This window comes from Aspergillus campestris, assembly GCF_002847485.1.
Source record: "Aspergillus campestris IBT 28561 chromosome Unknown P168scaffold_6, whole genome shotgun sequence".
Classification (NCBI taxonomy): Eukaryota; Fungi; Ascomycota; class Eurotiomycetes; order Eurotiales; family Aspergillaceae; genus Aspergillus; species Aspergillus campestris.
The window spans coordinates 483,884-509,762 of record NW_020194341.1 but is presented as its reverse complement, the minus strand read 5'-3'; the positions used below and the strand labels follow the sequence as shown (position 1 = coordinate 509,762).

Below are 25,879 nucleotides of genomic sequence, written 5' to 3'. Positions count from 1 at the left end.
ACTGTATTATCGGGGTTTGCTGCATGACAGCGTATATGTGTATGTATGGATGGTCATGCTCTATGTTGTTGTATTTAGTTGTCTGTGAGTATCTTTAGACTGGTTGTATGTGGCATAGATTGAGTTTGTTATTACTATTTTCTAATCACTTTTTATGCGCCTCTTTACTGTGGCTCTTGCTCTTGTTCTTGCTCTTGCTCTTGCTCTGATTTAGCATATCATTTGGGAAGGATGGTATGATAGTATATTAGGCCAATAGTATATGAACAGAACGCGTTAGATACAGAGCAACTACCTTACTCCTATAATCCGCATCTATCGCCAATATCACTTGAACGCATTATCAAAGACACCCATCAACACATAACATACAACCAAACAAGACCTAAAAATCAAGAAACCTGAACATTGACCCTAAACACATAAACACCCCCCCGCAACGCACCCCCCGCCCCAGCCGCCCCTGCACTAAGAATATCCGCCCCCTGCACCAAATCAATAGTGGACTCGACCCTCCCCCGGAGCTCATGCTTCTCCACCAACTCCGCAATACGCCCCAGCGCCTCCCCATCCGGCACGACAGTCACAAAGCGGCTGAGGATGCCCTTCTTCGAGAACCGGGCGCTATCCGCGCTGGGCATATCGCCCGCAGCATCGGAGTCCACAGCCGTGAGAACGACGCCGTTGTCCTTGATGACGGAGGGGGAGTGCGCCTGGCGGAAGATCTGCTGGCCAGCGCAGTCGAGGACGATATCGACGGGGGCCCAGCCGCGGGACTTGAAGATGTCCGCGAGGTTGAATTCCTCGGGGAGGGGCAGCGGGGCGTGGATGATTTCGTCGACGTGTGTGCGGACGAGGCGCGCTTGGTCCGAGCTGGAGGAGCAGGTTGCGCAGATCCACGGGCGATGGTGGTGGTGGGTTGTGTCGTCTGTTGGGAAGAGGGAGGGGGAGCGGAGGAGTTGGATTGCTTGCGAGGCGACTTCGCTGTCTGAGGCGTTGGTGACGAGCACGCGGAGTCGGTGGCGCGTGTGGGAGTTGTCTGGGTCGAGGGCGGCGTATTTGAAGAGGGATTGCCAGGCTGTGAGGGCGGGGCGGGGGATGGAGGCTGCTTCTGCCGAGGAGATGTTTTTGGGCTTGAGGGCGATCTCGGAGGAGGACACGACGACGTAGTCTGCTGCTGCGCCGTCGTGGGTGTGGCTGATCATGCCGAAGACGACGTCGCCAACTTTGAACTTGGGGCCGGAGGGAAGGTAGTCGTCTTGTGGGGGGGTGCGGATGACGGTGCCGCAGAAGTTGTGGAGGGGGATTTGGGGGTAGGATTTGGAGGGGTTGAGGAGCTTGGAGAGGCGGAGCTCGTCGTGGGAGAAGGCTGCTGTGAGGACTTTCACCAAGTATTGGTTTGCGGCTGGCTGGGGCGTCATGAAGTCCGTGTCGTAGACGAGGTCCGAGTCCTGTCTGGGGAGATCCAGGTCTGTGGTGTCGGTTATGGCGGTTGATGCTGGCCGGAAGTACAGGGCGCGCATGGTTGGGGGGACGAATGTCAGTTCGTCCATCGTGGTGGATCTTGGTTTGGCTGGCTTCATTTTGACTGCCTTCTTCAAGTTCGATATGTCTATACTTGATGTTGTTTCAATCAAGGATATCCCAGATGGAATGACTTGAAAGATAAATGTCGCAGGATCATAAACACCACTTTGGCTTCGACCTAGGAGATATACCGGTTCAAGTGCATTAGTCGATGCCAAAATGACAAACAGATGGAAGTGTTTTCCAGCAGCGCGCAATAGGCCATAGTGGCGTCGGCCTCGATGGCCTCATATTGACGTCACCAGATACAACTCCGGCTATACCAAAATCCAGCCAAGACAGCGGTATAGAGCCCTAACAGACCCAAACTCCAAAAAAAATGGTACTCATAAAGTTTGTTTCCTTCTTTGTCCTTCTTCTCCTCTTCGATCGAGTTACGGCACCACGGGTTCCCCTCAGAGCCGGGCAATCAAGTCCCTCACCTCCTCCGGCTCTTCAAACACCCGCCAAATGTGATTGGGGACGTTCTTGAACGCAGCCTCGAACCGCTCCGGGGAGTTTTGTTCCTCAAGATGGGGCACGTCCGTGACCTTCCGGATCCAGATGGCCCTGACCCACGTCGGGTGGTTCTCGTAGATCTCCGCGTACGTCTCGGGATCTTCTTGGGTGGAGTCGCCAATGCAGAGCACGCGACGGTGAGGGAACCACCGGTGGATTTTCTCGATCCACTTCATTTTATATGCCTTCGTGTTGACGGTGAATGAGCGGACCAGCTCACTCACATCCAGCCAGGACGAGCCCCGGAGCATCAGGGTCCCCGGGGCAAAGTGCGAATGGATGAAGTGGCGCAGGAACGGGTATAGGTTAAATGGCGCGGCGGAGACGTAGAACCAGGCTGGCTGGAGTTGCTTTTCGATCTGATAGTAGAGCTGCGGTGTTCCGGCGATAGGCTTAGGCTCGTCAACGAATGTCGTGCGCAGGATCCCTGTCGATTCCGACGTCTTGGTGTATTTGATGGTGTCGTCGATGTCGGATATCACGAGCCAGCCTTCTGGGCCTGCGAAGGTGGTGTCCATGGTAGCTGTGCTGTTCCAGTTGCGAAGCTTGGATCGAATTCTGTCTCCGTCCTTGACGCCCCGGCTGCCTGTCGTCACCGTTTGGACGCTGACGCCGTTGTGGTCTGTGGGCCCGATCTGGTGGATCTGGGTCGTGTGGTTTGGCAGTGGGATTTCTAACATCATCATGTGTGCTTCTGCTGTGTGGTAGAGGAATGGCCGGAGTCGCTCAGCGATGCAGTGACGGATCTCTCGCTGGGTGCCCACTTCTCCGTCCAGACCGATGATGTCGGCGATAGTTGCAACCAACTTGCTGATATCCTTCCGACTGTCCTTTTGGAAGACACAGGCGATCACTTCTACGTGCCATGCGTGCCCTTTTCCGATCGTCTTCGGCATCGTGCTTTGGTACGCGGTGTTGTCGAACAGCCAGACGGTATGTTGGTGCGAGTCTACCGCTTGGATCGATGGGTTCCTCCACAGGTAGGACGTGACGAGACGTCGCACCCCCGATGAGCGAGCGATCTTAACTAGCCGTTTGATGGCTGGAGGATCGGTGAACTTTCTCTTGGGGAGATCCATTTCGGCGGGTCGATCTGTACATGAACAGTGCTTGTTGGGAAAATGATCGTATGTTAAGCAGAATCTGATATAAATAACAAGTCTAGTATATAGTAGCTTTGCAATGTATTAGAAAGACACTACTATTAAATTCTGGTTCACTGCCGGCATGCTAGCATTTTATACAACCCCGACACATACAAGGCTGCAGCGCCTGATCGCTTCTGCGCGACATCGTAACCATAATATGAGCCACGAGGCAGTGAACTCTCAATATAGTTGGAGGCACAAGGCTTTGAGTCATTCTCATCAGAGAAAGTCAGGCGAACGGAGATATAAGGTTGTGTTCTCTGGGCGGGAAACGATCAACCTTCCTCTCCGCGAATGAAGTCCAGCGAAACCGGCGATGCAGAGGCATGCCGCTTGGCGCCGGGAAGTATGTCAGCGCAGGGGTGCTTGTGATCCCATCACCAACCAATGAGTATGACCTTGCTCCTGAGCGTTCGCACAACAAAAATAGATTTTGGAGGCTGATCAAATCAAGGGATTCATTCTGTGGGTAACAGGGGTCGGGACGCTGCAGGCGACGAACGAGTGGCACGCGTCCAGCGGTTTTCGACCACTTGATGTCTTTTTTCTTTTTTCTTTTTTTGGTCCGGCATTTTTGTCAAGTACCACAGGGGTAGATATCTACCATGAGTGACGGATATGATGTAGTGCTGTGGCTTGACGTTATCCCATCAGCTGTACCTATGTTTGGACTGTCAGAGGGCAGTGACACATGGGAAATACGGAATATGTGTGAGGTTATGAGTAGGAAAAGTGATTGATCAATCAACTGCCAACATCCGCCGTAAAGCCCAAGAATGAAGATCATCCCGGGAAACAAGAAAGTTGATGGGGAGGAAGAAAAGAGGAAAAAGAAGAACAGGGATAAAGAGGATCGGTGGACGAACGAGAACCTGAGGCCTCGACTTTCCTGTTTGGGCATCTCTGGTCTGCCTGGATCACGAGACCATGAACACCATAAACTTCACATCCAGTTGGTCTCCGTCCCTTTAATTGATCTAGCTATCACATTACCGGTGTCTTCTATCAGTCTTGTTGTTACCTAGGATCTCAATCTGCCGCTCCGGTTCTCTCCCATCGCCAAGGCACCCAGTGTCAATCACCGTGTTGGATGGGTTGGATGAACTTGGGTCCTTGAAAGATCATACTCGGGTCGCAATCATTACTATATACGACAGTTTCTGAATATCATGATGCCTTGTCTACTGCGTACTGAGAACTACAGCGTCGGATCGCGCCTACCTCTCAACGAACGTTGGGGTTATGCCTATGGATCGGTCCCACTCTTGAGGAAATGATGGCCGTACATGATAGGGTATCAAATTATAGACTACCTCAATTCGATCATTGTGACAAACCAGGGGATTATCCGATCCCCGAGGCACAGATTGCGGGGTTGTTTATGGGGTACTCCGTAATCCACACGCTACTAGTGATCCTCCATCTCGCAACCATTTCTATTCCGGGAGCGATTTACGGATCCTCGTCATCGCCAACGGTCCAGGACATACACTTTATTTGTCGACACAGACGGATCCGCACACAACACTCAGAGAACTTTCCATTACTTCACATGTTGTTGAATGACTTGCCCGTCCCAATCTTGGACTTAGTAGCGCGTAGACATGGTATTAAAGCCTGGTGGTGTCAGCCCACTCTCCATCCTCAAGTGGAAGAGAATTATCATATCAAGTGAAAGTGCACAATGTCCACCCCCATGGATACCCCAAGTCCAACCCAAAGGACTCGATGAAGTCTACCTGGCGCACCGCTGACAAGAAGACATGGAACCACAACCACTGGGCGATTGATTTGCTCAACGTCCATCCCACCGACATCACCAAGGAGGTGCCTGTCCACGCAAAAAGCGACAAACTGCCCTACATGCCTCAGTTGAGCCTCAATATCTGGGTGCTCTTCTATGCGTCCCTCCCACTTCTCTTCCATCAAGCCTACGCTGCCTACATGGGGAAGAACCTTGGCCCGATCGCCGTCTTCAACCTTTACTTCATGGCGATCAACCTGACGGTGATCTACCAGGTGCACCTACTCCGCCGCATGGGTCACAAGTTCGGCTTCCTCGACGGTGATCAACATGAGCGGGATGGCGTACCAGACGTGGGGATTGCCAAGGTTGTCGCTTCGCTCTACAAGACCACGGGCTCGCGCCTAGCCTTGTCGACCTACCTATCCTACAACATGGACATGCTGCCGTCCCACATGAACTGGCTGGTTCTTCCTCTAGAGATTGGCCTATACGGTATCGTGCTCGACTTCTGGTTCTACTGGTACCACAGAATGATGCACGACGTGGGCTTCCTGTGGAAGTACCACCGCACACACCACTTGACGAAGCACCCAAACCCACTTCTGGCAGCGTACGCAGACCACGAGCAGGAGTTCTTCGACATGGTGGGCGTGCCGATCATGGCATACGCTACGCTGAAACTCGTCGGCCTACCTATGGGTTTCTTCGAGTGGTGGGTCTGCCACCAGTATGTGGTGTTTGCCGAAGTCTTCGGACACAGCGGCCTGCGCGTGCACATGACCGTGCCATCGACCGTGAGCTGGCTACTGCAGATGTTTGATGCTGAAATCGTCATCGAGGATCATGACCTGCACCATCGTAAGGGTTGGAGAAAGAGCCACAACTATGGCAAGCAGACTCGTCTGTGGGACCGTATCTTCGGTACTTGTACTGGCCGGATTGAGTCGGTGGAAGAGAACGTTGACTACTCGACTACGGTGAACATGCCACTGTTTTAGCCAACTATAGGGGCGAGTGCTATACATATGGATTGGTGGGAAGGTAGAAACTGACGGGAAGGCTATGGTCAACCGGGCAGAGCGAAGTCCACTTTCTTCAAAACCAAACACACATCAACGACTATATGACTATTTGTGAGAGTGAGAGGGAATGTCAGCAGGGCCAGCTCTTGTACATACAGAGTTTCAACCCGCTATGAATATTATTTTCTGCACAAAGGAGTCCTCCAGTTTCTTGACCCACTCAAGTCCTATATTATGCCAAATTATGTAGCGCATAACTTCCCCATGTATGCACGACACAGGGGTGTCCACTTCTCCCTGACAAGCAGCGCAAACCCACCAACACATATGACAAGGCTTCCACAATCGCTCCTCTTGATATGACACTACCAACAAGTCATCTACTCCAGACAAAGCACAGCCGACCCATGACCTAGGAGGTACTGGTAAAACGCAAAGAATACCCAATCAGGACACCCGGTCACGTGTATACCGCGGTGATCAACAACAGGACCTCATTGCACGATAAACACGAACAATATGACCCATCAACCCATCAATCAAGCTAGCTGCAGCATCGCACAGATATCCAGATAGCGATACCCCGCGATACCCCTTCCAGCCCAACCAAAACCACGCAAACCATGCCCCCAAGGGGCAAAGAAACAACGAACTCCCCACGCCCAACCCGTCGATTCGACCGGGCCAGCGGCCAGGTTTTCACTCAGAAGACGCTCAAGCCCGCCGCATCGAGCATCCATGGCCCAGCCTGGGTGCATGAGTCGCCCTTCCTGCGACATAGCTGGGACCGGGGTGGTGAGCGCGGCGCGGCGTCGTTGAAACATGCTGCTATGCGGCAGACGCTGTCTGATCAGCGGAGTTTGTCGGCGGAGTTGTTTGCGTGTGTGCCGTGGAGGGTGGGAGCTTATTTGTGGGGGTGTCTTGGGGAGGCGTAAGCTTTTCCCCCTTCTTTTTTTTCCGGCTTTTTGGTCTTTTCTTTTACGGAATGTTTTTCTTCTTGTTGTTGCGTTTGGTTATATTACTATGTTAGGCCGATGCTAAGACCAAAACAGGGATAAGAAAACACTACACATGTGGAAACTACTTTCTACAGCCTACCCCGCCGAATTCAGGGACATCGCACCACACTACCGGATGAAAGTCGAAAGTCCAAAGCTAACAATGAGACAGTACCTAGATCTAGTGAAGAGCGACAACGAACCCAGCTGGGATGTTGTGCTGACCGTGTGCGGGGCGTACGCACGGGTCCCGGAGATGGTCGAGATGGCGCACGTGAAAAATCTCGCAGCGCTGGAGATCGACAGCCTCGAGCGTGAGCGTGGGTTGGGACCGGCGCCCGCGGACCCAGAGACGCCCGTGGCGAGGTTGAATGACCGCATTGTGCGCACGTGGAGTGAGCTGGTGCGTGGGTCGGGGGCGTTTGCGCGGCTGCGCGTGCTGCGGCTGCAGCATCAGACAGAGTTGACGGGTGCGGCGTTGCGGTATTTGAGAGGGTTTCCGGCGTTGCGAATGGTGGTGCTGTATGATTGTCCTGGGGTGGTGGATTTGTTTGGGGGGAGGGGTGGTGAGGTGATTATGGATGGGTGGGTAGTCTCGAGAACGGACTGGACGAAGGACTGGCCGCCTGAGCTGCGGGAGACGTATGTGGAGAGCTTTAAAGATGAGAAGGAGATGGCTGGTTTGCAGAGTATGGATTTCCAGGTTGGACAACGCCAGGAGAAGCCACGGCGGATGCGCAAGCAGGTGGTGTGTTTACGGCGTGCGACGGACACGGAAGCAGCCGAAACCGTCAAACCCGCCAAAAGATCTCCAGAGGCGCCAGCGAGTGGATCGGAGAAGCGCCGGCGGGGGGTGATGAAGGAGCGTAAGGGGCCAGATCTGGGGGGGATGTTAGCCGATTTAGGTTGGTAATATTTGCGAGTATATGGTTTAGCCAGAGTAATTATAATGAAGTATGAAAATGGAAATGCGGGATAGATCTGCGGTGATGTCACCTGCAGAGCTGCTGCATGTCAATGCGCAACTGCCCACTTTGGTCAGATAAACAAACTAATGCAGGATTTATAGATCAAATCATATAAATCCTTCCGTTTCCATCAATTCAACCATGCGTTTGATACGTAAACTTTATGAATGCGATGCACAAGCAATCGGATACGATGACGCAGGCGCGACTGAGGACAATCCGTGATTGGCCGACAGACGCCCGCCAACCGCCGATTCCCCGCTTGATTGTCTCAATCGAACAACAGCTTCGCCATCTCCCCATCTGCATCTCGCCATCTCCGTCTCTCCAACTCTCGCTCTTACCAGTTTCTACCCTTGGAGCGTTCTATCTTACTCGTATCTTCGTACTCCAGACTTGCATGAGCCAACGTTGAATATCGACCCCCGGGTCTCACCACACTCACATCGTCGCTGCCAAACCATGGCGGACCGGGTTCCCGCTGAAGCCGTCTCCGACCCTTCGAATGGGTCGTCGGCGCCATCGCCACGAACCAGTCTTGACTCGCGATCTCCCCCGTTTCGTAGCCCATCCTTGCGACTGTCCAATCACCAGAATCGCACCAGTCAAAACTATAGCGAATCGCTGCGCGGGGCGCCGCCCGGGTCGCCGCGTGCGCGCCGCCAGCCGTCCCTCACGCAGTCGGCCATCCAGAGCCTGATCGACAACCCACCGGCGCCGACGACTGCGGATCCGGCCTTTGTGGGGCGTGACTGGCGGGAGATCTCGGTGGGGGAGCTGGTCTCCCCGGACGAACTGAAATTCGTGGAGCTTGACACGGGTATCGAGGAGGCGACCAATGTAGGATAATTCCACAAACGATGAGACAAGCACGCGAGAGAACGTGGTGGTTACTGACGATTCAGATCTTGATCGAGTCGAATGTGCCGGTCTTGTTGATTCGCGAGTCTCGGGATCAGAACAGCGCCATCGGAACGTTCGATTTTGCCGATCTGAACGCTTATTTGCTGCTGGCGACCGGCTTCACGCAGCCGGAGGTAGAGAACATACCGGCGTATGAGGAACTGGCGCGCAAGGCCCGACTAGGTCTCACGATTCCGCTGAAGGATGTCAAGGACCTGGGACGCAAGGAGCCTATGACGACGCTGCCGGCGTCCGCTAGCGCCATGACGGCGGTCGAGACGTTCGGGGGCGGCGTGCATCGCGTGGTGGTGGTCGATCCGGAGCGCGGGGGCGCCGTGCGGGGTCTGTTCAGTCAGTTTCGGCTGGTGAAGTTCTTGTGGGAGAACGCGCGCACATTCCCGGTGATTGAGCAGCTCCATACGCAGGCATTGCAAGATCTGCGGATCGGGTCTCGGGACGTGGTGTCTATCAAGTATGTCCTTTGGTTCGAGCTGCGTGTGCTATCTAACTGGTTGTAGCGGCGATAAACCACTGTACGAAGCCCTGCAGATTATGTACAACGACGGGCTGTCGTCTCTGGCTGTGGTGGACAATCATTTCAACGTGATGGGCAATATCTCGACGACAGATGTCAAGGTAGGTCAACACTTCATCTACGACGGGAGGGTGCTGACAGGATAGCTCCTTACTCGATCATCGTCGCTCCCCCTGCTACGGAACACGTGCACACACTTTATCTCCGTGATTCTGTCCACGCGCGGTTTGATCGATGGCCAGGACTCATTCCCGGTGTTCCACGTACACCCAGGATCGACGCTGGCGCATACGGTGGCCAAGGTGGTAGCCACCAAGTCACACCGGTATGAACGTTCTATTGGCTGTCGTTCAGAATAGAAGCTAATAAGTTAGGCTTTGGGTAACCGACCCCCTGTCCCCTTCATCATCTGGCCCCCCGACGCCTTCCCTGTCAAGCGTGCACATCCCACTCGCGACCGGCTCCTCCGGCTCCAACTCAGCCCAGTCACCGCCAGCATCGCCCCTCCCAGGAGCCTCAACCATTCAACCCCCCAGCCATACAGCTCCCCACCACCCAAGCCCACCCCAAGGCTTTTTAGGCTCCAGCTTCCTGTCCAGCTCCGGCGCAGGCGTGGCCCACGCAGTGGTTTCGTCCGCCCCGGCTTCTATCCTCCCTGGAGACCGACTATCCGGCAGTCTCGTGGGCGTAGTCAGTCTGACGGATGTTCTGCACCTGTACGCGCGGGCAAGCGGGCTGAGCCCGCTGAACCCGGCGGAAAGTCGGAGCCGACGCCGACGAAGCAGCAGCTCCAGCATAAGCGTGCGACGTAGCGGGGAGATCGGACGGGAGTTGTTCAGTCGGTAGTGGCGGATGGGCTTATTGATCATGCATAGCAGTACATAGCATGACTTACATATTGCATCGGTAAATACATACTTACTTGGAACACTATCGATTTACTTTTGAGTAGCCGAGTCTATTTACCTCACCTATGAGTACAACCAAGCACGACATACACTAGACGTGTACAACCCATCCCATCCATCCCAACACGGACACGGACACGGACAACCGGGTCCATAACTTACCAACTAACCTAAGGTACCCAAAGAAAGAGCGAAAAATCCCCGACCCACCAACAAGAAACCTTCAAACCAAACCCACCCACCAACCAAGCCGAACCCAACCACGGAACACGCCCATAATACCAACGGGTAGATCGGATTGACGGATCGATCAGCGTAGCTCAGCTATAGTTAGGTAGGTGGGTAGGTAATTAGCTAGGTAGTTAATGTTGGTTCCCGACGTAGGACACCGAGTGTTTTGACAAATGTTATGTTATGTATGTTTTATCCCGTTCGACAGATTTAGACTATGGTATGGTAGGTAGGTGTGTCTTATCCAGGGTTGGAAAAGAGGGGGTTTACCTATCTTTCCATCCTATCCCTGATGTTGAATAACTCGCCACTGTTGCTTGAGTGAGGGGGAGGGGATGTATGGCCCTCTGGTGAACTCCTTTCCCACTTCTTCTTTCTTGCTGTTCAAGAGGAACAATCAATAACAAGACAGAACAATGAACTAGCCTATCTGTAACGAAAACTTCATACCTCTAACTATCAGGTAAAACACCACCCCTCCCAGGCCCAGGCCAGACCCCATTCACTACCTATATAAAGGTTATATCCCAAGCTACCGAGTACGAAAGAATAAACTTCACGCAAGCAACGAGTCAGGTTCGCGCGGGGATTTTCCCAAAAAGTCAAGACGAACTGAATTAAGTTTGATTTTAAGTTAACGCTGGATGATGGACAGGGACGGAATAGGCTAGTTAGTACCTCCCTACCTATGTACCTACTCACTATTAAGATTTTAGAGGAACTTAGTTAGCGATGGATGGATGGATGGGTTGACTTGACCCACGAGAGGGGGTTGGGTTTGGGTTTTGGATCCGTGCAATATCAACCAGTGATGTTGTTTTTCGCCACTGGTTTGTTTTATTCTTGCTTGTCTTTTTTTTCCTTCTCTTCGCTGTCTAGGTAGTTGCTCGCTGTCTGGTCTTTCAACCACTGGCTACGCTAAAGCCCGTCCTATCTACTACTATATTCCATACATACATACACCGACCCTCCCAACAACCGACCCCAACGCAATATCCTAATCAGGATAAGGTAAATACAAACCTAGTAACAGACCAGCTCAACCAAGGAATCAGATACTCTAAAATGACCTACGTCCCGAGTATCAACCGCACTAAAACATGCCACCCCCTCTACACGGTACGCCAGCCAGTCCCAATCAGAGCGGTGCAGAAACATCCACACAGATGGCAGGGGAACGAACCCTGGGTGGGGGGGGGGGGGGGGGGAAGGGTCCATGTAACGTTGCAGGTGGATGGATACCTTTAGTAGTGGGCTGCTGTTTGCCACTGTCTGTCATGTGAGCTTGACTGTTTCTGTTCACTTGGTTGATACCTATCTAGGTGTGTTGGTGCGTCTGAGTGTAGGGAAGGGGTATGGATGTTGTGATTGTTGTATATTATTATGACAGATAATTGTCTACCAACATACTTGCACTATACAAGATACCTACATTATCAGTGGTATGATACATATGTAATAACAAATAAGAAATAATAAAAGGCCAGGCCAGCCCTCCAAATGAAACGCTGCAGAAGAGTAAGTTTCCCGACCCAGTGGATCGACCCACACAAGCTGTCTTTCTTGTATGGTCTGTGCGGGCCTACTCAGTACTACTACTTCCTGCTTGCTACTTACAAGTCCAACTACGACACATTAATTCAATACAGATAATCAAGTCCATATCCATCCTATACATCCTAATTCATTCAAAATCCCCCAACAATGCCCATAATCTAGCTAACAACCCTCATAAAATAAGACAAAATAAGACAAAAACCGTGAACTTAAGGTTACCACCTGATTCCAGGAATTTCAAACCCCATGCAACCCTACCCCTCCCCTCCCCTCCCCCACCCAACCGCAGTCCGTTTCGCTGTTTCCGGGGGAGCCAAGACAGCCCATTCACGGTTGACTTCACAGTTCAACCGGGCATCCGCTCGTCCCCTCGTCCCTGCAGGGAAGACCAGAGTTTCTGTCTCGGCTGATTTGGCTGGGGCTCGTGTTGCGACGTTGGATTTGTGCGGTTTTTTCTTTTTTTTTTTTTTTTGAAAAAAAAGAAAAAAAAGAACCTGTTTTTGACCTCGTTTCTACCTGTTTTTTACTACGGGCTACAACATGATATCTAGTTATAGTGTGAGTGTAGGTAGGGTAGGGTTCGTTTATCGTCGTGGTGTACTGTACATTCCAATAATGATTAAAAGATGATAATATATATGATAGTAGTAGTAATAATAATAATAAGTAATAAATAACAAAGAAAAAAATATGTGCGAGGGTGAAAACAACAGTGCAAGGAAGGGATATTCTCAATGCGCGAGCTGAGAAAGAAAGCTGGGTATTGCCCGACTGGTCCATCCATCCATCCATCCATCCCTTTCCCCAAACCCTTCAATCTATCCACTGACTGGTCGACTACCTTGGTAGTGATACCTTGGTTGGTAGGTGGGTGAGGAACACCAAACCAGGGTTGTAGGTAGTGTCAGGAGGGATAGATTGATGATGGGGAATAAAATAACATAAAATAACATGCGATGTAAAAAGTGAAAGGAAAGGGAGAGAAGGAAGGAAGAGGTATTACACGATGATAATGATACATATCATATCATATACATGAACATCATGGACAATGAACATGAGATGATGATATAGGAAACATAAGTGTAACAATGAATGATACAAGTAATCACAATCAGTAATGAAACAGGGGAATGCAACTCAATCAGGCAGAAACAGGATACTCATCCAACGCAACCAACTCATCGAACTTCCACTCCGGCCCCGCCCCAGCCTCGGGAATCAAGCCACTGACTTCGTCCCCGCCGAGCGCGAACGCAAACTGGCTGAACTCCGCGTAGTCGGCGTCGAAGAGGTCGTTGGAGAACGACACTCCGTTGTTGGTGGCCGTGCCGGTGTTATTCCCGGGGTGACCACCGCCGCCGCCGCCGCCGCTGTCGTCTTCCTTGTTGAGCATGTTGAGGGCAGAGCTGAACATGGCGCCCGCGCTGGCGTCGTCGTGGTAGGCGGACACCGCCGCCGTGGCTGTAGTAGTCGTTGGGCTGTGGGGCGTGCTCGGGGTAGGGCACAGGTCTGGCGTGGGGATGGGCTCGGTGGTGCTCATGCTGCTTGGGGCCGTGGCGGCGTCCATGTCCATGTCGATGTGCGGGGAGCGGCCCAGGGCGAGGCTTTGCTGCATCTGGTGGAACTGCTGCTGCTGCATTTGCTGGTGGTGGTGGTGGGCTGCTGCTGCGGCGGCGGCCGCGTTGGTGGGCTCCGAGCGCACGCGCGTGTGCTGGGCGTTGCTGGCGCTGCGGGCCGGCGTGCCGGTTGGGAGGCCGTGCACGGGGATCACAGGGGCGGAGGCCATGCGGTCGCGGTACTGGCGGGTGGTTACCGGCATGCCGGTGCCCATGGTCATGTCTGTGGCGACGCCCATGGTGGCCGGGTCGAATGGCGTGGGCGTGTGCTGGGTCTGGAACCCTGCTGGCCATGGGTTGTTCTGGGGCCAGGCGGGCGTGGACGGCGTGATGGCGGGGCCCATGTAGGCGGGATACGACGACGGCGACTGCTGGTGAGGGTGGTGGTGAGGGTGAGGGTGAGGGTGAGGGTGAGGGTGGGTGGAGCTGCTGTAGGTGGGGGAGAGGACGTAGTTACTGGCCGAGGCGGGCCCGGCCGTGCCGATGGGACTGTCGATGGGGGTGTGGTGGGAGTGCATGCCCTCTGAGATGGAGGAGCGGAGATGAGACAGGTCTAGACTCATCTTGTGGATGCCGTTGATGGACCCGCGTGGGGTGTGGCTCGCGGCGCGGCGGTGTTGCAGACCCCCTGCGGTGGCATTGCGCAGGGCAAAGGCGTTGTAGAGGTTGTTGCGGAACTCGTCCTGCACGAGCTGGTAGCGCTGGTTGTTGATGATGTTCTGGAGTTTCTCCTGGTAGCGCTCGTCGACTTCTTCGTACATGGCCTCGCGCTCCACGATGTCCCGGTTGATGTTGAGGGACTTGCCCGTGCGCTGCTTGTGCAGGACGGAGGCTCGGTTGGCGGATTCCAACCGGGCATCTAAGCTGCGGTCTTTACGTCTGGAGGCGGCGATGAATGCTCTACTTGATTCAGTTGGTTTCCTTTAATTTGGGGAATCAAAGGCTAGCGTACCGTTCTTGATTCTCCTCGCGGGTGCGAGGGTTTGGAGAGTTCTCCAGCTCTGCGGACGGAGAGGCCATATTCATGACAGATGCCGTAGGAGTAATAATTATAGGTTCAATGAAATCAACGGGGGTGAATATCTAGACAGACAAGTAACACAGCAAGTTCAGTCCATATCACGGACCGACATTCCAAGACAAGCAGAGAACAAGACAGTGGCCAGAAGAGAATAACGGAAGAGAACCAGAAGCGAGAAGACGATGTTAAATAAGTCCCAACCCCCGTAGTCGACAGTAGCAGCACCGGGGTAGCGCCCTGAGAGGGGGGAATGAGCAAGGAGAACAGCGGTCCTCGTATAGAGTTTTCTACCATTCTTTTTTGCCCACTGGGATCTACCGGTGTTCATGTCAACCCATATCCACGGTGCATCCCGAGTTAATCCGACGCAGCGATCTACTATTTTACCTTTGGGCTGGGCCAAGGGCTCTAGGTCGAGGCCCCATGGACGTCACCATGGGTCGAAGCTAAATAGCTAAAGGGCAGCCCGTGGTCCACGTCCTACGGTGCGTCTTTTTTCTTTGGGCCGGCCGATGGGAAGCCCTAACTGCCTTCCGGGACTATTTTCCTGCTTTTTGGTGGGATCCCCCTTGGGACTGGTTGATCTGTGGGAATAGCCCTAAAGAAAGTAGCAGTAGTAGTAGGGAGATCTGGGGGAAGTCTAGACCGCAGACCGAACCTGCCGTTGTTCGATACTACCTACTCGATTAGACCCTCCCATTTACGGTATATACTGTATACTCCTGGGAGAGACAACAATGCTTCCTGGACGATCAGCCCGTCAATTCAACCACGTCAATAAGACACTCGCCACTTCAGCCCTTAAACAACGAAAACAGAAGACAAGTAAAGCTGTAAGTTCAACATGATAAGGTCAAGATGGAGTGACAGACGATGGAACCAGTGGGGAGAGCAGATCGATCGATCGACAGTGGGGCGTTGGAGGATGGAACATGGACAGTCCGCAGTCCACAGTTCACACTTCAGTCCAGCAATTCACCAGCAATTCACCAGCAATTCACCCAACTGACTAAGATCTTCCGGGTTGAAGCGAATGACATCCAACGAAGTCATCCATTACAAACCAGAGCTCGACATCTTTCCTGTTACAGAGCTCAAGATCTCAACAGATCTGTAATCAGAACTTCCCCATTAAAGCCCGAGGGCTAACCATAATCCCACAATCAACCAAACAAACCAAACAAAAATTATAAGTACGAGGCTGAAACAAGGCTTGAACCTAAGGATGTTGGTTGATAGAGCCGGCAAATCAATGGCGTTCAAGCTATATAGATACTGTAGACCGACGAAGTTAGTTCAAGCCTCATGCTGTGTCTCACTGGCGAGGTGTATGGAAACGAGTGAGGGGTCTTGCTGTAAAGGAGGTCGGAGGGCGGGATATGCAGGGATTGGAACCGGAGTTGCGTGAACTTTGTATACTTAGTATGCTAGGTAGACCCTGGCTGGTGCCTTGTTGGTAAGGTACTTACTATCTAGACTGGATAGTGCCACTAGATACCCATGTAATACCTATACACTTACTATCTACAAGTACCGACAAGATTCAATCAATCTGACAGCAGAGAATAAAAAGAGAAGGTAGAATGCAAGCTCAATGAAATGTACTCGTTCTGTCGCTCAACATAGCATCAAATCAAAACAGGTATCCACAGACATCCACACATTCCCCCCTCATCACATTCCCATCCTCCAGTTCAGTTCACCTCCAGCAAATGATCAACCCACTATTTACGCAATCCCCAAAGGAGGCACCATCCCCTGCTCCTCCATCCGTTTACTGCCCACCTGGTACGACACGCGGAACCGCATTCGCAGCGAATTCCCCTTGCCAACGTCCACCCCGTCCATCATCATCTCTTGCTGCACGCCATTGGCCTGTTGTGGCGCCATGTCGCGGCCGGTTTGAGGGCGTAGATGGAGAGTGTAGGCCTGTCATTGGACTGGTTAGCGAGTGGCTCATCTTTTCTTCGGGTGTAATCGTGAAGTCTCCAGATATTAAATTCAAGAGGGGGTACAATGGCAGGACAGAACCAAAACGGGTGTGAAAGAGAGAAAAAAAAGGTGAAGCATAGTAAATGGATAATCACCTTTTCAACAGCAACTTGGAAATGCAACTCGCGCATCGGCTCGTTGATCGCATTGGAGAACAGAGCAACGACCTGGATCTGTCGGGGCTGCTGCGGGGACCGTCGCGCCACGAACTCAATTCGCAACGCCGAGGCAAGCACCGTCACTCGATTGGTACTCGGTAAAGCGTTGCTTTCCGGCAGCGACGACGTAAAATCCCATTCGTCCTCCTCCGGCGCTTTGCTAGCGGGCTGGGGGCCGGGGCCGCGGCCCCGGCCCCGGCCAGGTCCAAAAGCGAGGAACCGGCGGGAGCGGCCGTCTTTGCACCCTGGAAGGGACTGGCATTGCGAGGGCTGGCTGACACCAATGAGGCGAACGGATCGACGGGCGGGGGCGTTGCTGTGGTCTGCTGCTGTTGCTGCTGCTGGACTCGGGCGACTGGTGTCGAGGACTGGGATGGCACAGGCGACGAATTGAGCGACGACAGGATGTCGTAGTTGGGTCTAGACCCCCCGGGGGAAGGCTCTGGCCCTGAAGAGGCCGCCGATGGGCCGGCGGGATTCGCTGCAGCTCAAGGTTAGCACATGCCAGCGTAGTAGTGGCGTGAATCGGCTGGGTATTGACAGGCGCCACAAAGGTACATACCAGGTCCTAAGGAGATCCCGCCAGGGGCGGGCTCATCCAGCGAGAGTCCAAGAAGGTCGTTTTCTAAGGAGGTGGCGCCCGTCGGCGCTGCTGGGGCGTTGCCGTTGGAACTGGGCGGCTCTGGATCGAAGTCGATCAGGGAGAGTTCGTTGTTGGCGTTGGTCGACACGCCCGTCGTCGTGCCTAGCGTTCCCTTGGGGATGCGCGAGGCCGCCTCCAGATCACCCTTCTTGGTCAGTTTGTATCGTTCAATCGTGCGGTGTATGCTGTCGTTGATTTCCAGCAACTTGTGGACTGCCTCCGGATCATCGCTCTCTTCTTCGCACATTCTTTGGATTTTGGGGTGTGCGCTCCGCAGCGCATTGGCGAGTTCCTATGAAATCGTCAACCAAAAACTTTCCCAGCTGCAAAGCATAAACCTACCTCGAATACATCCCCCTCGGCTACCGTCTCACCAGGCTGCTGACTTTGCAGCATCTCCTCCAGAATCTTAGCCTTCTGCTGCACCTTGGCGACCTCCTCCGCCGCCTTGGCCCGATAGTCAGTCTTGTGCCGATTGTCGTACCCAGCCATGATCTTCATGAGCCTATTAGCCTCCTGCAGGTCGGCAGGGGTACCCCTCCGGATAAGTTCCTGCAGCTTAGCCGACTGCGCCTCGCGCTCCTCCTCCTCCATCTCCTCGGCCGATCGCAAATTCTACACCCGTCAGCAACAACATCACACACAAGAACAGGGGAAAGGAGGCCATACATCACTCGGGTTCAAAACAGCAGCATCCTCCGTGCGGATCTCCGGAAACACATAGCCCTTGTAAAGCAGTAGCCGGTGCATATCACGAATATGTCCGAGATCCTCCTTGTACCGTGACGTCTGGCAGATAGTCTGGCGCCATTCTTCGATGGACTCGAGGATGCGGTGTTGGACGCGCGAGGGCCGCAATCCGGGCCGCTCGGGAAAGCGGCGGACGAGCTCATTGAGGAATTCTTTGGTGCTGATCTGGAGCTGGAACGGGTAACCGCAGTTCTTGACGCAGATATCGAGGAGCTTGATTGTCACATTCATAATCAGCGCGTGTTCTAACATCCTTCCCCTAGCCCCGCGGGACAAGGGACACCCCAATCCAACATACCGCCAACGCTAACAGAGCAACATTTTGATTGCGGGAATTGATCAGACGGACGATCTCGAAGGCAGCTTCGCGGGGACTATATCCAGATGAGTATTAGCATGCGATGCGCCGTGGAATTTCTGTCGGTGGGGTGGAGAGGGGGGCTCGGGGGGGTTGCACTCACGCATTGCCCTTTTTGGAATTGATCAAGTCGGCGACTTCAAGGTTTAGCGCAAGATTAGGCTCGTAGTGGGAGAGATCGCAAGCATTGCCTGATAAATAATAAGTATCGTATCCAAGAAAGGAGTTGTTGTATGGGTCGTACGGATTGCCCGCTGTAAGGGGGTGAAGCCTAGGTCAGCAAAGACACCACCGTAGCGGTCCCTCGCTGCCATGCGTGCTGAGGCGGCCTCCAGGGTGACGACGGGAGGAAGAAAGGTGGGTTGTTGATTGAGTTGGGGAGTGTGGGTTTGTCTGGTGAGGGTATGGGGAGACCAGACAGTATTTCTTTTCTTTCCGGAACGAATCTAAAGAGTGAGTGTGTCGGAGAAGGAAGGGAAAAGTTGGAGAGAGACGGAATTAAGGGTTCATGGATTAGGTGGTCGATCTAGCCAAAGTAGCCTGGGCGTAATAGGTAAGTGGAGGTCATGGAGTCGGGCGGTGATGGATGTGGCCTTAGCCTAGTCCGTATCAACCTTCCGCCGACCGCGGGATTTTCGCGATCTACCACCGATTTGAACATTTCTTTCCTCTCGGAATTCACACCAGTGTACCCTCTACTATACATTTCCAGCAGACAACTAAACTACAGAAGGACAAGAAGAAAATGGTCCGCCACAAAAAAGATAACATGCCCCGAGGAGGCAAGAAATTCTCCGGTCCCCGCCCGCGCGTACCCCGCGATGGCGACGGCCCCTCCACCAAACCCGCCTTCAAGGCCGCCTGCTGGGACCTGGGACACTGCGATCCGAAGCGCTGCTCCGGCAAGCGGCTGATGAAATTGGGGCTGATGCGCGAGTTGAACATCGGGCAGAGGTTTCCCGGCGTGATCGTCAGGTATGCCTAACATATCTCTCCCACATCTAGCATGAACCCGCCGACTAAGAACGAACAACAGCCCCAACGCAAAGAAGATCATCTCCCCCGCAGACAAGGAACTCATGGAGCAGTACGGCGCCGCAGTGGTGGAGTGCTCCTGGGTGCGCGTAAAGGAAGTCCCTTGGGCGCGGATAGGCGGGAAGTGCGAGCGACTACGTAACCTCCCTCCCTCCCTTCTTCCTCTATCCTCCCATCTGTACGCCGTTTCAAACAGGAAAATCAACTAACATCACCATATACAAACAGTCCCCTACCTAATCGCCGCAAACACAGTCAACTACGGCAAACCATGGCGCCTCAACTGCGTCGAAGCCCTCGCCGCCTGCTTCTGCATCTGCGGCCACTTCGACTGGGCGCGCGACGTCCTCCAAAACTTCCGGTACGGCGAAGCCTTCCTGGAAATCAACTCGGAGCTGCTTCAGCGGTACGCCGCGTGCGAGACGGAAGAGGACGTCAAGCGGACCGAGGAGGAATGGCTCGCGAAGATCGAGCGCGAGTACGAAGAGAGCCGCGAGACGGGCGCGGACGACATGTGGACGGTTGGAAACACAAACCGGAAGGTGCAGGCTGGCTCGGACGATAGCGAGGAGGAAGGATCTGACGGTGAAGAGGGGGAGGAAGAGGAAGACAAAGACCCATTTGCTATTTCCGATGACTCGGAGGATGAGGCGCAGATGGCGGAGATCAGGGCCAAGACGCTTGCGTCCAAGGCCTTCCAGAACCCGACTACTACTGTGCCGGATAAGCCGCAGCCGGAGAAGATTGCCCGACCGGAGGGCGAGAGACAGCGGCTGGAGGACTCGGATGCCGAGTCTGGGTCTGCCGAGGATAGCGACGATGAGGCGTTCGATAATATTATCGATGCGACGCCTGTCACGGACCGGACGGGAATTGCGGCTGCGCAGCGCAAGGGGAAGGCGACGGAGACGTTCAGTGCGTCGTTTTCCAGAACGGTGGTTGATGCGCCGAAGCGGTGGTGATTGCTTGCTGCACCAGGAAAAGACAAAAGTTACAGCATGTCTGGGTTTTGGAGTTCGGAGCTACGCACGATATGTACTACTTATGAACTTTTATGAAGATTGATCTGACTCATGACCATTCTGCTACCTGTAACTCTACCCAGACAATCCCGGGTATCCAGTGTACAAATAAGGATCAGGCAACCCCATTTTCAATCCAGGGTAATTTATGCAAAAAAGACACAGCGGACGGAAAAAGAATAACATAAGAATGATATAAACTGCGAACCAAAAAACCCATACTAGGATAAAGAAGACAGGCCCATTTGTGAAAGCCCAAAAAGCACCATCCGCTAGAAACCATTCATGAGGGACTGTATTTACATCACATAAAGCAGGTTGACATCTAAAACGGTTAGCATATTGAACCCATATGGGGAATAGCAGAAAGGAAGAAGACGACTTACCCACGGGGTGACTGGAGCTCAGCTGAGGCTTTTGGCTGTACTTGCTGGACAACTCGTCGCGGATGCTGTTCAGCAATTGCACGTAGCTCTGCTGCGGGTTCTTGCGCAGCGCGCTGATAAACGCCCACGACATGGCCCCCGTCGCCTGGCCGGCAATGCGCGCGTCCTGGCTGGTCTGGTCGTCCCGGCTGCCGGACCACATGATCACGTCGGCCGGACTGGTCTTGGTCGCCTTGTTGCGCTCGTAGACCTCGTCGCCCTTGGTCGCCTTCTTGATGAAGCCCATTGCCGTCGACATCATGCTGCCCATGTCGCCACGCGCGTACGCCGACACCACGCCCAGCAAGCCCTGGCCCGCTTCCTTGGCCAGGTTGGGCTCCTTGAGCACACCCTGGGTCGAATAGATGTAGGGCAGATCCAGGGCCGAGCCCGAGTGGCACGAGTCGAAGATCGCCGTCAGCCGCACTCCCGGCTGCAGTGCCTTGACCATGATGCGGTGCATCTCGTCGTCGACGATGTGGCCTGCTTGGCGGAAGTCCACGGGGTAGATGACCTCGTCGTATCCGTCGTCTTCGTCGCCATCCACATCGGGAGTCTGACCTCCGTGGCCTGAACTTATTAGCAGTGCATCTCTCGCACGTCCCTGTGAGGCTTACCGGAATAGTGGAAGAAGAGAGAGTCGTTCGGCTGGTTGTCCTTGACCAACCAGTGCATGGCGCGGAGAATGTTGGCCTTGGTCGGCTGGCTCATGGCGTTTTGCTGGTCGTCGGTCAGAAGCACCATGTCTTCACGAGCATAGCCGAAGTTCTGGTTCAGATAGGTCGACATGTTCTTCACATCGTTAATGCACCCGCGCAGTTGGCCCTTTTGGTTGAAATAGTTGATTCCGATCAAAAGCGCCTTCCTCTTTCCCGTACAAGCCGAGTACTGGAAGTTGTAGCCTTGAGGCGCGCCATGTCCAAAAGCGACGGGGGTGGACGGGGGAGGCGCCGGGCCACCCTGATGGCCGTGGCCGCCATAGGGATTCGCTGGGGGAGGACGTTGGTACTGAGGAGGACCACCGGGCGGAGGACCACCGGGCGGGGGACCGCCGTATCCTGAATGCGGAGGAGGGGCCTAAGGCGATGTCAACGAGAGTTCAACCACCATCTGCCATATGCGCACATACATTGTATCCGCTGGGAGGGTATTGCGATCCGTACTGCTGAGGCGGCGGCGGCTGACCGTAGGAAGGATAAGGGTTAGGGGGAGGCGGGTGTTGCTGGCGGTAGGCCTGGCCGGGATATCCGCCGCCGCCGCCGCCGCCGCCGCCGTATGGAGGTTGCTGGTGATTCATAGGTCTGCACGGTCAGTGGACGATCAAGAAGAACAGTACGCCAGTAAATGGAGATCAAAGTCCAGCGATTTAATAAACCGGAGGGACTCTGATTCAGGAGGGAAGTCCAAGGGCCAACCAAACAAAGAGACTTAGAAGAAAGAACAAATCTTACGGGTAATGCGGTGGGGAGCTGTAATTCGGAGGGTAACCTGAGTACTGTTGTTGTTGTTGCTGCTGCTGCTGCGGGGGGTAGCCCGGCGAGCCCGAGTACGACGGATAATATGACATTCCGGGCAGGAAATGCTCTGGAGAGGGGTGGGGCGCCAACAAACAAGAGTGGATGCAATAGTAATAGAGAATCTGCAATAAATTAAAAAGCAAAGAGGGGGTGAAAAGGTCGAGTGGCGTTTGCGCAGGGAAGGGGGTGGCAGTATGAGGATGAGGAAGTGAGAAATGGACGAAAGAGAAGACGAAGAACGAGGCCGCCTGACTCTGAGGCATCCAACTCCCCGAGATCAGGTGGAGTTCGCCCTCTCCGATTGGTCCCGGTGCGGATTTATTCGGGGCCCTAGTGCCTTCCAAGCCTTACTGCCTTATGGACCCACTTCAACACAAGAAATCCAAGATCGATCGGACCACTATTGGGTCTTGGATCTTTCCATAAATAATATCTGTTAATATTGAGTTGGCGATCAGTCGTTCTCTTCTGCCCTATGACAAATTTCTATCGAGAATAATCGATATGGTCAATAATGACAAATTACTCGGACCGGGAAAGCACAGGGGCAGGAACTGACAGAACCTTGAACAGGTTTGACCATACTGTCGGGCCTTGATGCCTGGAATTATGTCAGCACAAAAGGGGTATACAGTACCTACACCTCCTCGCTGTGTACTCCTCGCGTGGTGTAAATTGACATTTTTATCTATTTGGTCTCGTCCTAGATTATATGCGATTTACAGGCACGATCATTCCACCTACTTCCACCACACCTCCATCACTTAAAGGGACGAGCATCGGGTCGCCCTTCCCTTCCGACTAACTCCTTTGGTCCCCAGTGGGTAACACAACATGAAAGAACATCCCAGTGTCTTCAGAATCATGTAAGACATAATTAGACAAAGTCTTCACACATCGACGAGACCTATCATTAAAGAAATTGCCGTCCAAACTGGCAACTTCCCATCTCAAGTGATTTCCCGGAATTGAATGACGTACTGGGTCCCGCACGTGCTGTATCATCGCAGATCAGCATGACAACTTGAGTGATCGACGTGTCCGTCTTGAGTGCCTTGTTTCTGCCTCGGAATATATCGAAGCGAAGATGTCGTGGCGGAACTGTTTGGGTGGAGTGGATTTAATCCAAGACCACTGCACCTTCCCTTGGTGGTGAGCCACGGACTGAAGAGTGGTCCTCAGGCAGACATGCTGTTGTTTGACCGATCAGTTGGCTATTCATCCGAAGCAGATCAAATTCAGTGGCGTTGGCGGTAAGCCCCTTACTGATCCAGGCAGGGTACTGAGGCAGGGTACTGGAGTGCCAAAAGCGTCCATCCCCTGCGTATAGTTCAGATCATGAGTACAGGCAAGTTCATCACGCGATGAAAAGATCTACACCCAGTCTTTTGATCGTACGGACCCAGTCGCCTTTTTCACAGTTACCCAGGAAGTGATCGTGGTATCCAGGGTTCCATATCATCTCCAAGGTGTCCATAGACGTTTGATATGTTTTGTAAGGGAGGACCTGCGAGATGGTCTGCAAGTACGTCATGATCCAAGCCCGCTGTTCTGGGGCAGTGGCCTCCGCGCCCGCAACGAAACAGGGCCAGGACGTTGATTTGAACAGCTCACTGTCGGGGTGGATATTCGACAGCTGGTAAATAACAGTCGACACCAATTGCTGTCGGTCATCCTGGCTGTAGCTGTCCGGATGGTCCTGGGGCAGCATGCGTGCCACATAGAGGCAGGTTGCCGCCTTGAACGCCGTTGCAATCTGCGCCCGTGGGCTATAATCGTTGCGGGGTGTAAGCGACTGGATCTCAGATGCCCACCCGGCGGGGTCGAATTGGCGAGCAGAGCGCAAGATCATGGCGACCTTTTCCTCTCTCGCAAGCTGGCCGCCGTCTTGTTCGGGTTCTGCTGACATTTGCGCAACGGACAGGATGTGTCTCATGAGTTTAGCCGGGCAAGACACGAAATTGTTCACCTCGGCGATCATCAGGATGGCGTCTATGTCGAATCCGTCTTCGATGCCGTAGATGGAGGTTTCCAATGAGCTCGTTGATGAAACCGTCGATCCAATGATGTCCAGACTGTATTTTGAGTTAACTTATCCCGATCTCATGCCATGAGGACGAGGCAGCTTACATTAAAAACTCCGATATCAGCCACCGACGAACAAAGAGACCCGCAAAGGAATCGGTCGACTCCTTTCCCGCGTGGCTCTTAATGTACCGGATCAGCGACTTCGCACCCTCCAGGTGGATTCTCCAGGTGTTCTTCCCAGACTGGATCCATTCGAAGTAGATGAGCAACATGACGACCGCCAGCATGATATTCACATCATACAGCTCAATGCTCCCCAGCGCATCTTTCAGTAGCTCGAGCGCCCTACCCTTAGACGACAGCGCATCTCGAAGAACGAAAGTCTGTGACGGCGATATGTTATATAGATGGTGTGCCGACGTAGCAACGATAGCCTGCAACAAAACCGGATACTCGCGCGAGTATCTCAACAACTGACGCACGGGATTCTGGTCCGGCACATCATATATCACCAGCTCCTTGACAAAATTCGCCCCAAAGTGCGAGAGATAGCGCCGCGTACTGGGGGTAAGATCCTGAAATAGCGGATCAATCAGGGGAAAGGCCAATCTCTGCGAGTAAAAGTCGTCTTGGAAAAAGCCGTTCGAAGTAGACGATATCGCTCCAGACCCTTGGCCAATCGCCTTAGAAGAATCCTGATTTCGAACAGTGGGGAACGTCTTCCCCATCATCTTCCCTCTACTCGCAACACCCTGATTCCACAAAATCAGCTTCCCGTAGCCGAGGCATTCCGTCCCCGTCGTAAGACATTTCTGGCACTGTGGAACAGCACGATCGCACTTGAGTCGACGGCGGCGGCAAGAGTGACAGGCCCTGTCCGGCATCCCTAGTCCTGTTGGCGCGGGGCAGTGCGTGGGCTACTTATTGCGGCATCATCTACAAATTTTTCCCACGTTGCCGTTGGTAGATCAGATCATATCGATCCGGATTAATCATCAGCCCGTGCCCCACAGGCACATGGGGCTGTAGGCTTGGCGAGCATTTTAGTTTCGTAGATCCACTTTTGTAACAGGGGAGCCAATGGGTGGTGGATTGTTGGTGGAGATCGATTAAAAATGGCCTATAGTAATCTACGGCTTTTTCGATATGGACTAGATTAAAATAGAAATCGTTTCATGGATTACACCACGAACGACGGTGCAGTCGATA

General features: G+C 53.4%; 10 protein-coding genes across 10 annotated transcripts; 4 read left to right on the top strand and 6 right to left on the bottom strand.

The window, feature by feature from the left end:
* Positions 1–392: 392 nt before the first annotated feature.
* P168DRAFT_318490 (NADP-dependent oxidoreductase) lies at positions 393–1,553 on the bottom strand (the record flags this gene model as incomplete). Its single annotated transcript, XM_024840204.1, has 1 exon — positions 393–1,553. The coding sequence occupies one exon, from the start codon at positions 1,551–1,553 to the stop codon at positions 393–395; it is 1,161 nt and encodes a 386-aa protein (XP_024692741.1).
* A 312-nt stretch (positions 1,554–1,865) lies between these two features.
* P168DRAFT_290230 (phosphatidate phosphatase App1 family protein) lies at positions 1,866–3,245 on the bottom strand. Its single transcript, XM_024837163.1, has one exon. It carries the CDS (start codon positions 3,162–3,164, stop codon positions 1,983–1,985), a length of 1,182 nt encoding a protein of 393 aa, XP_024692740.1. The 5' UTR covers positions 3,165–3,245; the 3' UTR covers positions 1,866–1,982.
* A 1,613-nt stretch (positions 3,246–4,858) lies between these two features.
* On the top strand, positions 4,859–6,134 carry P168DRAFT_268805 (sterol desaturase family protein). The gene has a single exon (XM_024835109.1). It carries the CDS (start codon positions 4,962–4,964, stop codon positions 5,976–5,978), a length of 1,017 nt encoding a protein of 338 aa, XP_024692739.1. The 5' UTR covers positions 4,859–4,961; the 3' UTR covers positions 5,979–6,134.
* Positions 6,135–6,530: 396 nt separating this feature from the next.
* Positions 6,531–8,096, top strand: P168DRAFT_327127 (uncharacterized protein). Its single transcript, XM_024841205.1, has 2 exons — positions 6,531–6,933; positions 7,055–8,096. Exons 1-2 carry the CDS (start codon positions 6,626–6,628, stop codon positions 7,911–7,913), a joined length of 1,167 nt encoding a protein of 388 aa, XP_024692738.1. The 5' UTR covers positions 6,531–6,625; the 3' UTR covers positions 7,914–8,096.
* A 122-nt stretch (positions 8,097–8,218) lies between these two features.
* P168DRAFT_290227 (CBS domain protein) lies at positions 8,219–10,707 on the top strand. Its single transcript, XM_024837162.1, has 5 exons — positions 8,219–8,808; positions 8,874–9,343; positions 9,390–9,507; positions 9,553–9,731; positions 9,781–10,707. Exons 1-5 carry the CDS (start codon positions 8,431–8,433, stop codon positions 10,250–10,252), a joined length of 1,617 nt encoding a protein of 538 aa, XP_024692737.1. The 5' UTR covers positions 8,219–8,430; the 3' UTR covers positions 10,253–10,707.
* Positions 10,708–13,246: 2,539 nt separating this feature from the next.
* Positions 13,247–14,741, bottom strand: P168DRAFT_327125 (uncharacterized protein; the record flags this gene model as incomplete). Its single annotated transcript, XM_024841204.1, has 2 exons — positions 13,247–14,621; positions 14,674–14,741. The coding sequence occupies 2 exons, from the start codon at positions 14,739–14,741 to the stop codon at positions 13,247–13,249; spliced, it is 1,443 nt and encodes a 480-aa protein (XP_024692736.1).
* A 1,579-nt stretch (positions 14,742–16,320) lies between these two features.
* On the bottom strand, positions 16,321–19,183 carry P168DRAFT_290226 (VHS domain protein). Its single transcript, XM_024837161.1, has 9 exons — positions 18,888–19,183; positions 18,747–18,834; positions 18,584–18,659; positions 18,205–18,498; positions 17,878–18,150; positions 17,455–17,827; positions 17,113–17,373; positions 16,830–17,047; positions 16,321–16,671 (listed from the first exon to the last, which is right to left on the bottom strand). The coding sequence occupies exons 1-9, from the start codon at positions 18,955–18,957 to the stop codon at positions 16,471–16,473; spliced, it is 1,854 nt and encodes a 617-aa protein (XP_024692735.1). The 5' UTR covers positions 18,958–19,183; the 3' UTR covers positions 16,321–16,470.
* A 107-nt stretch (positions 19,184–19,290) lies between these two features.
* On the top strand, positions 19,291–20,745 carry P168DRAFT_290224 (DUF367-domain-containing protein). The gene is made up of 3 exons (XM_024837160.1): positions 19,291–19,618; positions 19,680–19,816; positions 19,907–20,745. Exons 1-3 carry the CDS (start codon positions 19,389–19,391, stop codon positions 20,638–20,640), a joined length of 1,101 nt encoding a protein of 366 aa, XP_024692734.1. The 5' UTR covers positions 19,291–19,388; the 3' UTR covers positions 20,641–20,745.
* Positions 20,746–20,999: 254 nt separating this feature from the next.
* On the bottom strand, positions 21,000–22,422 carry P168DRAFT_236037 (caspase family protein; the record flags this gene model as incomplete). The annotated part of the gene is made up of 4 exons (XM_024833503.1): positions 21,000–21,025; positions 21,087–21,695; positions 21,743–22,202; positions 22,255–22,422. The coding sequence occupies 4 exons, from the start codon at positions 22,420–22,422 to the stop codon at positions 21,000–21,002; spliced, it is 1,263 nt and encodes a 420-aa protein (XP_024692733.1).
* A 1,577-nt stretch (positions 22,423–23,999) lies between these two features.
* P168DRAFT_327121 (Zn(II)2Cys6 transcription factor) lies at positions 24,000–25,842 on the bottom strand (the record flags this gene model as incomplete). Its single annotated transcript, XM_024841203.1, has 2 exons — positions 24,773–25,842; positions 24,000–24,717 (listed from the first exon to the last, which is right to left on the bottom strand). Exons 1-2 carry the CDS (start codon positions 25,552–25,554, stop codon positions 24,000–24,002), a joined length of 1,500 nt encoding a protein of 499 aa, XP_024692732.1. The 5' UTR covers positions 25,555–25,842.
* Between the last annotated feature and the right edge of the window lie 37 nt (positions 25,843–25,879).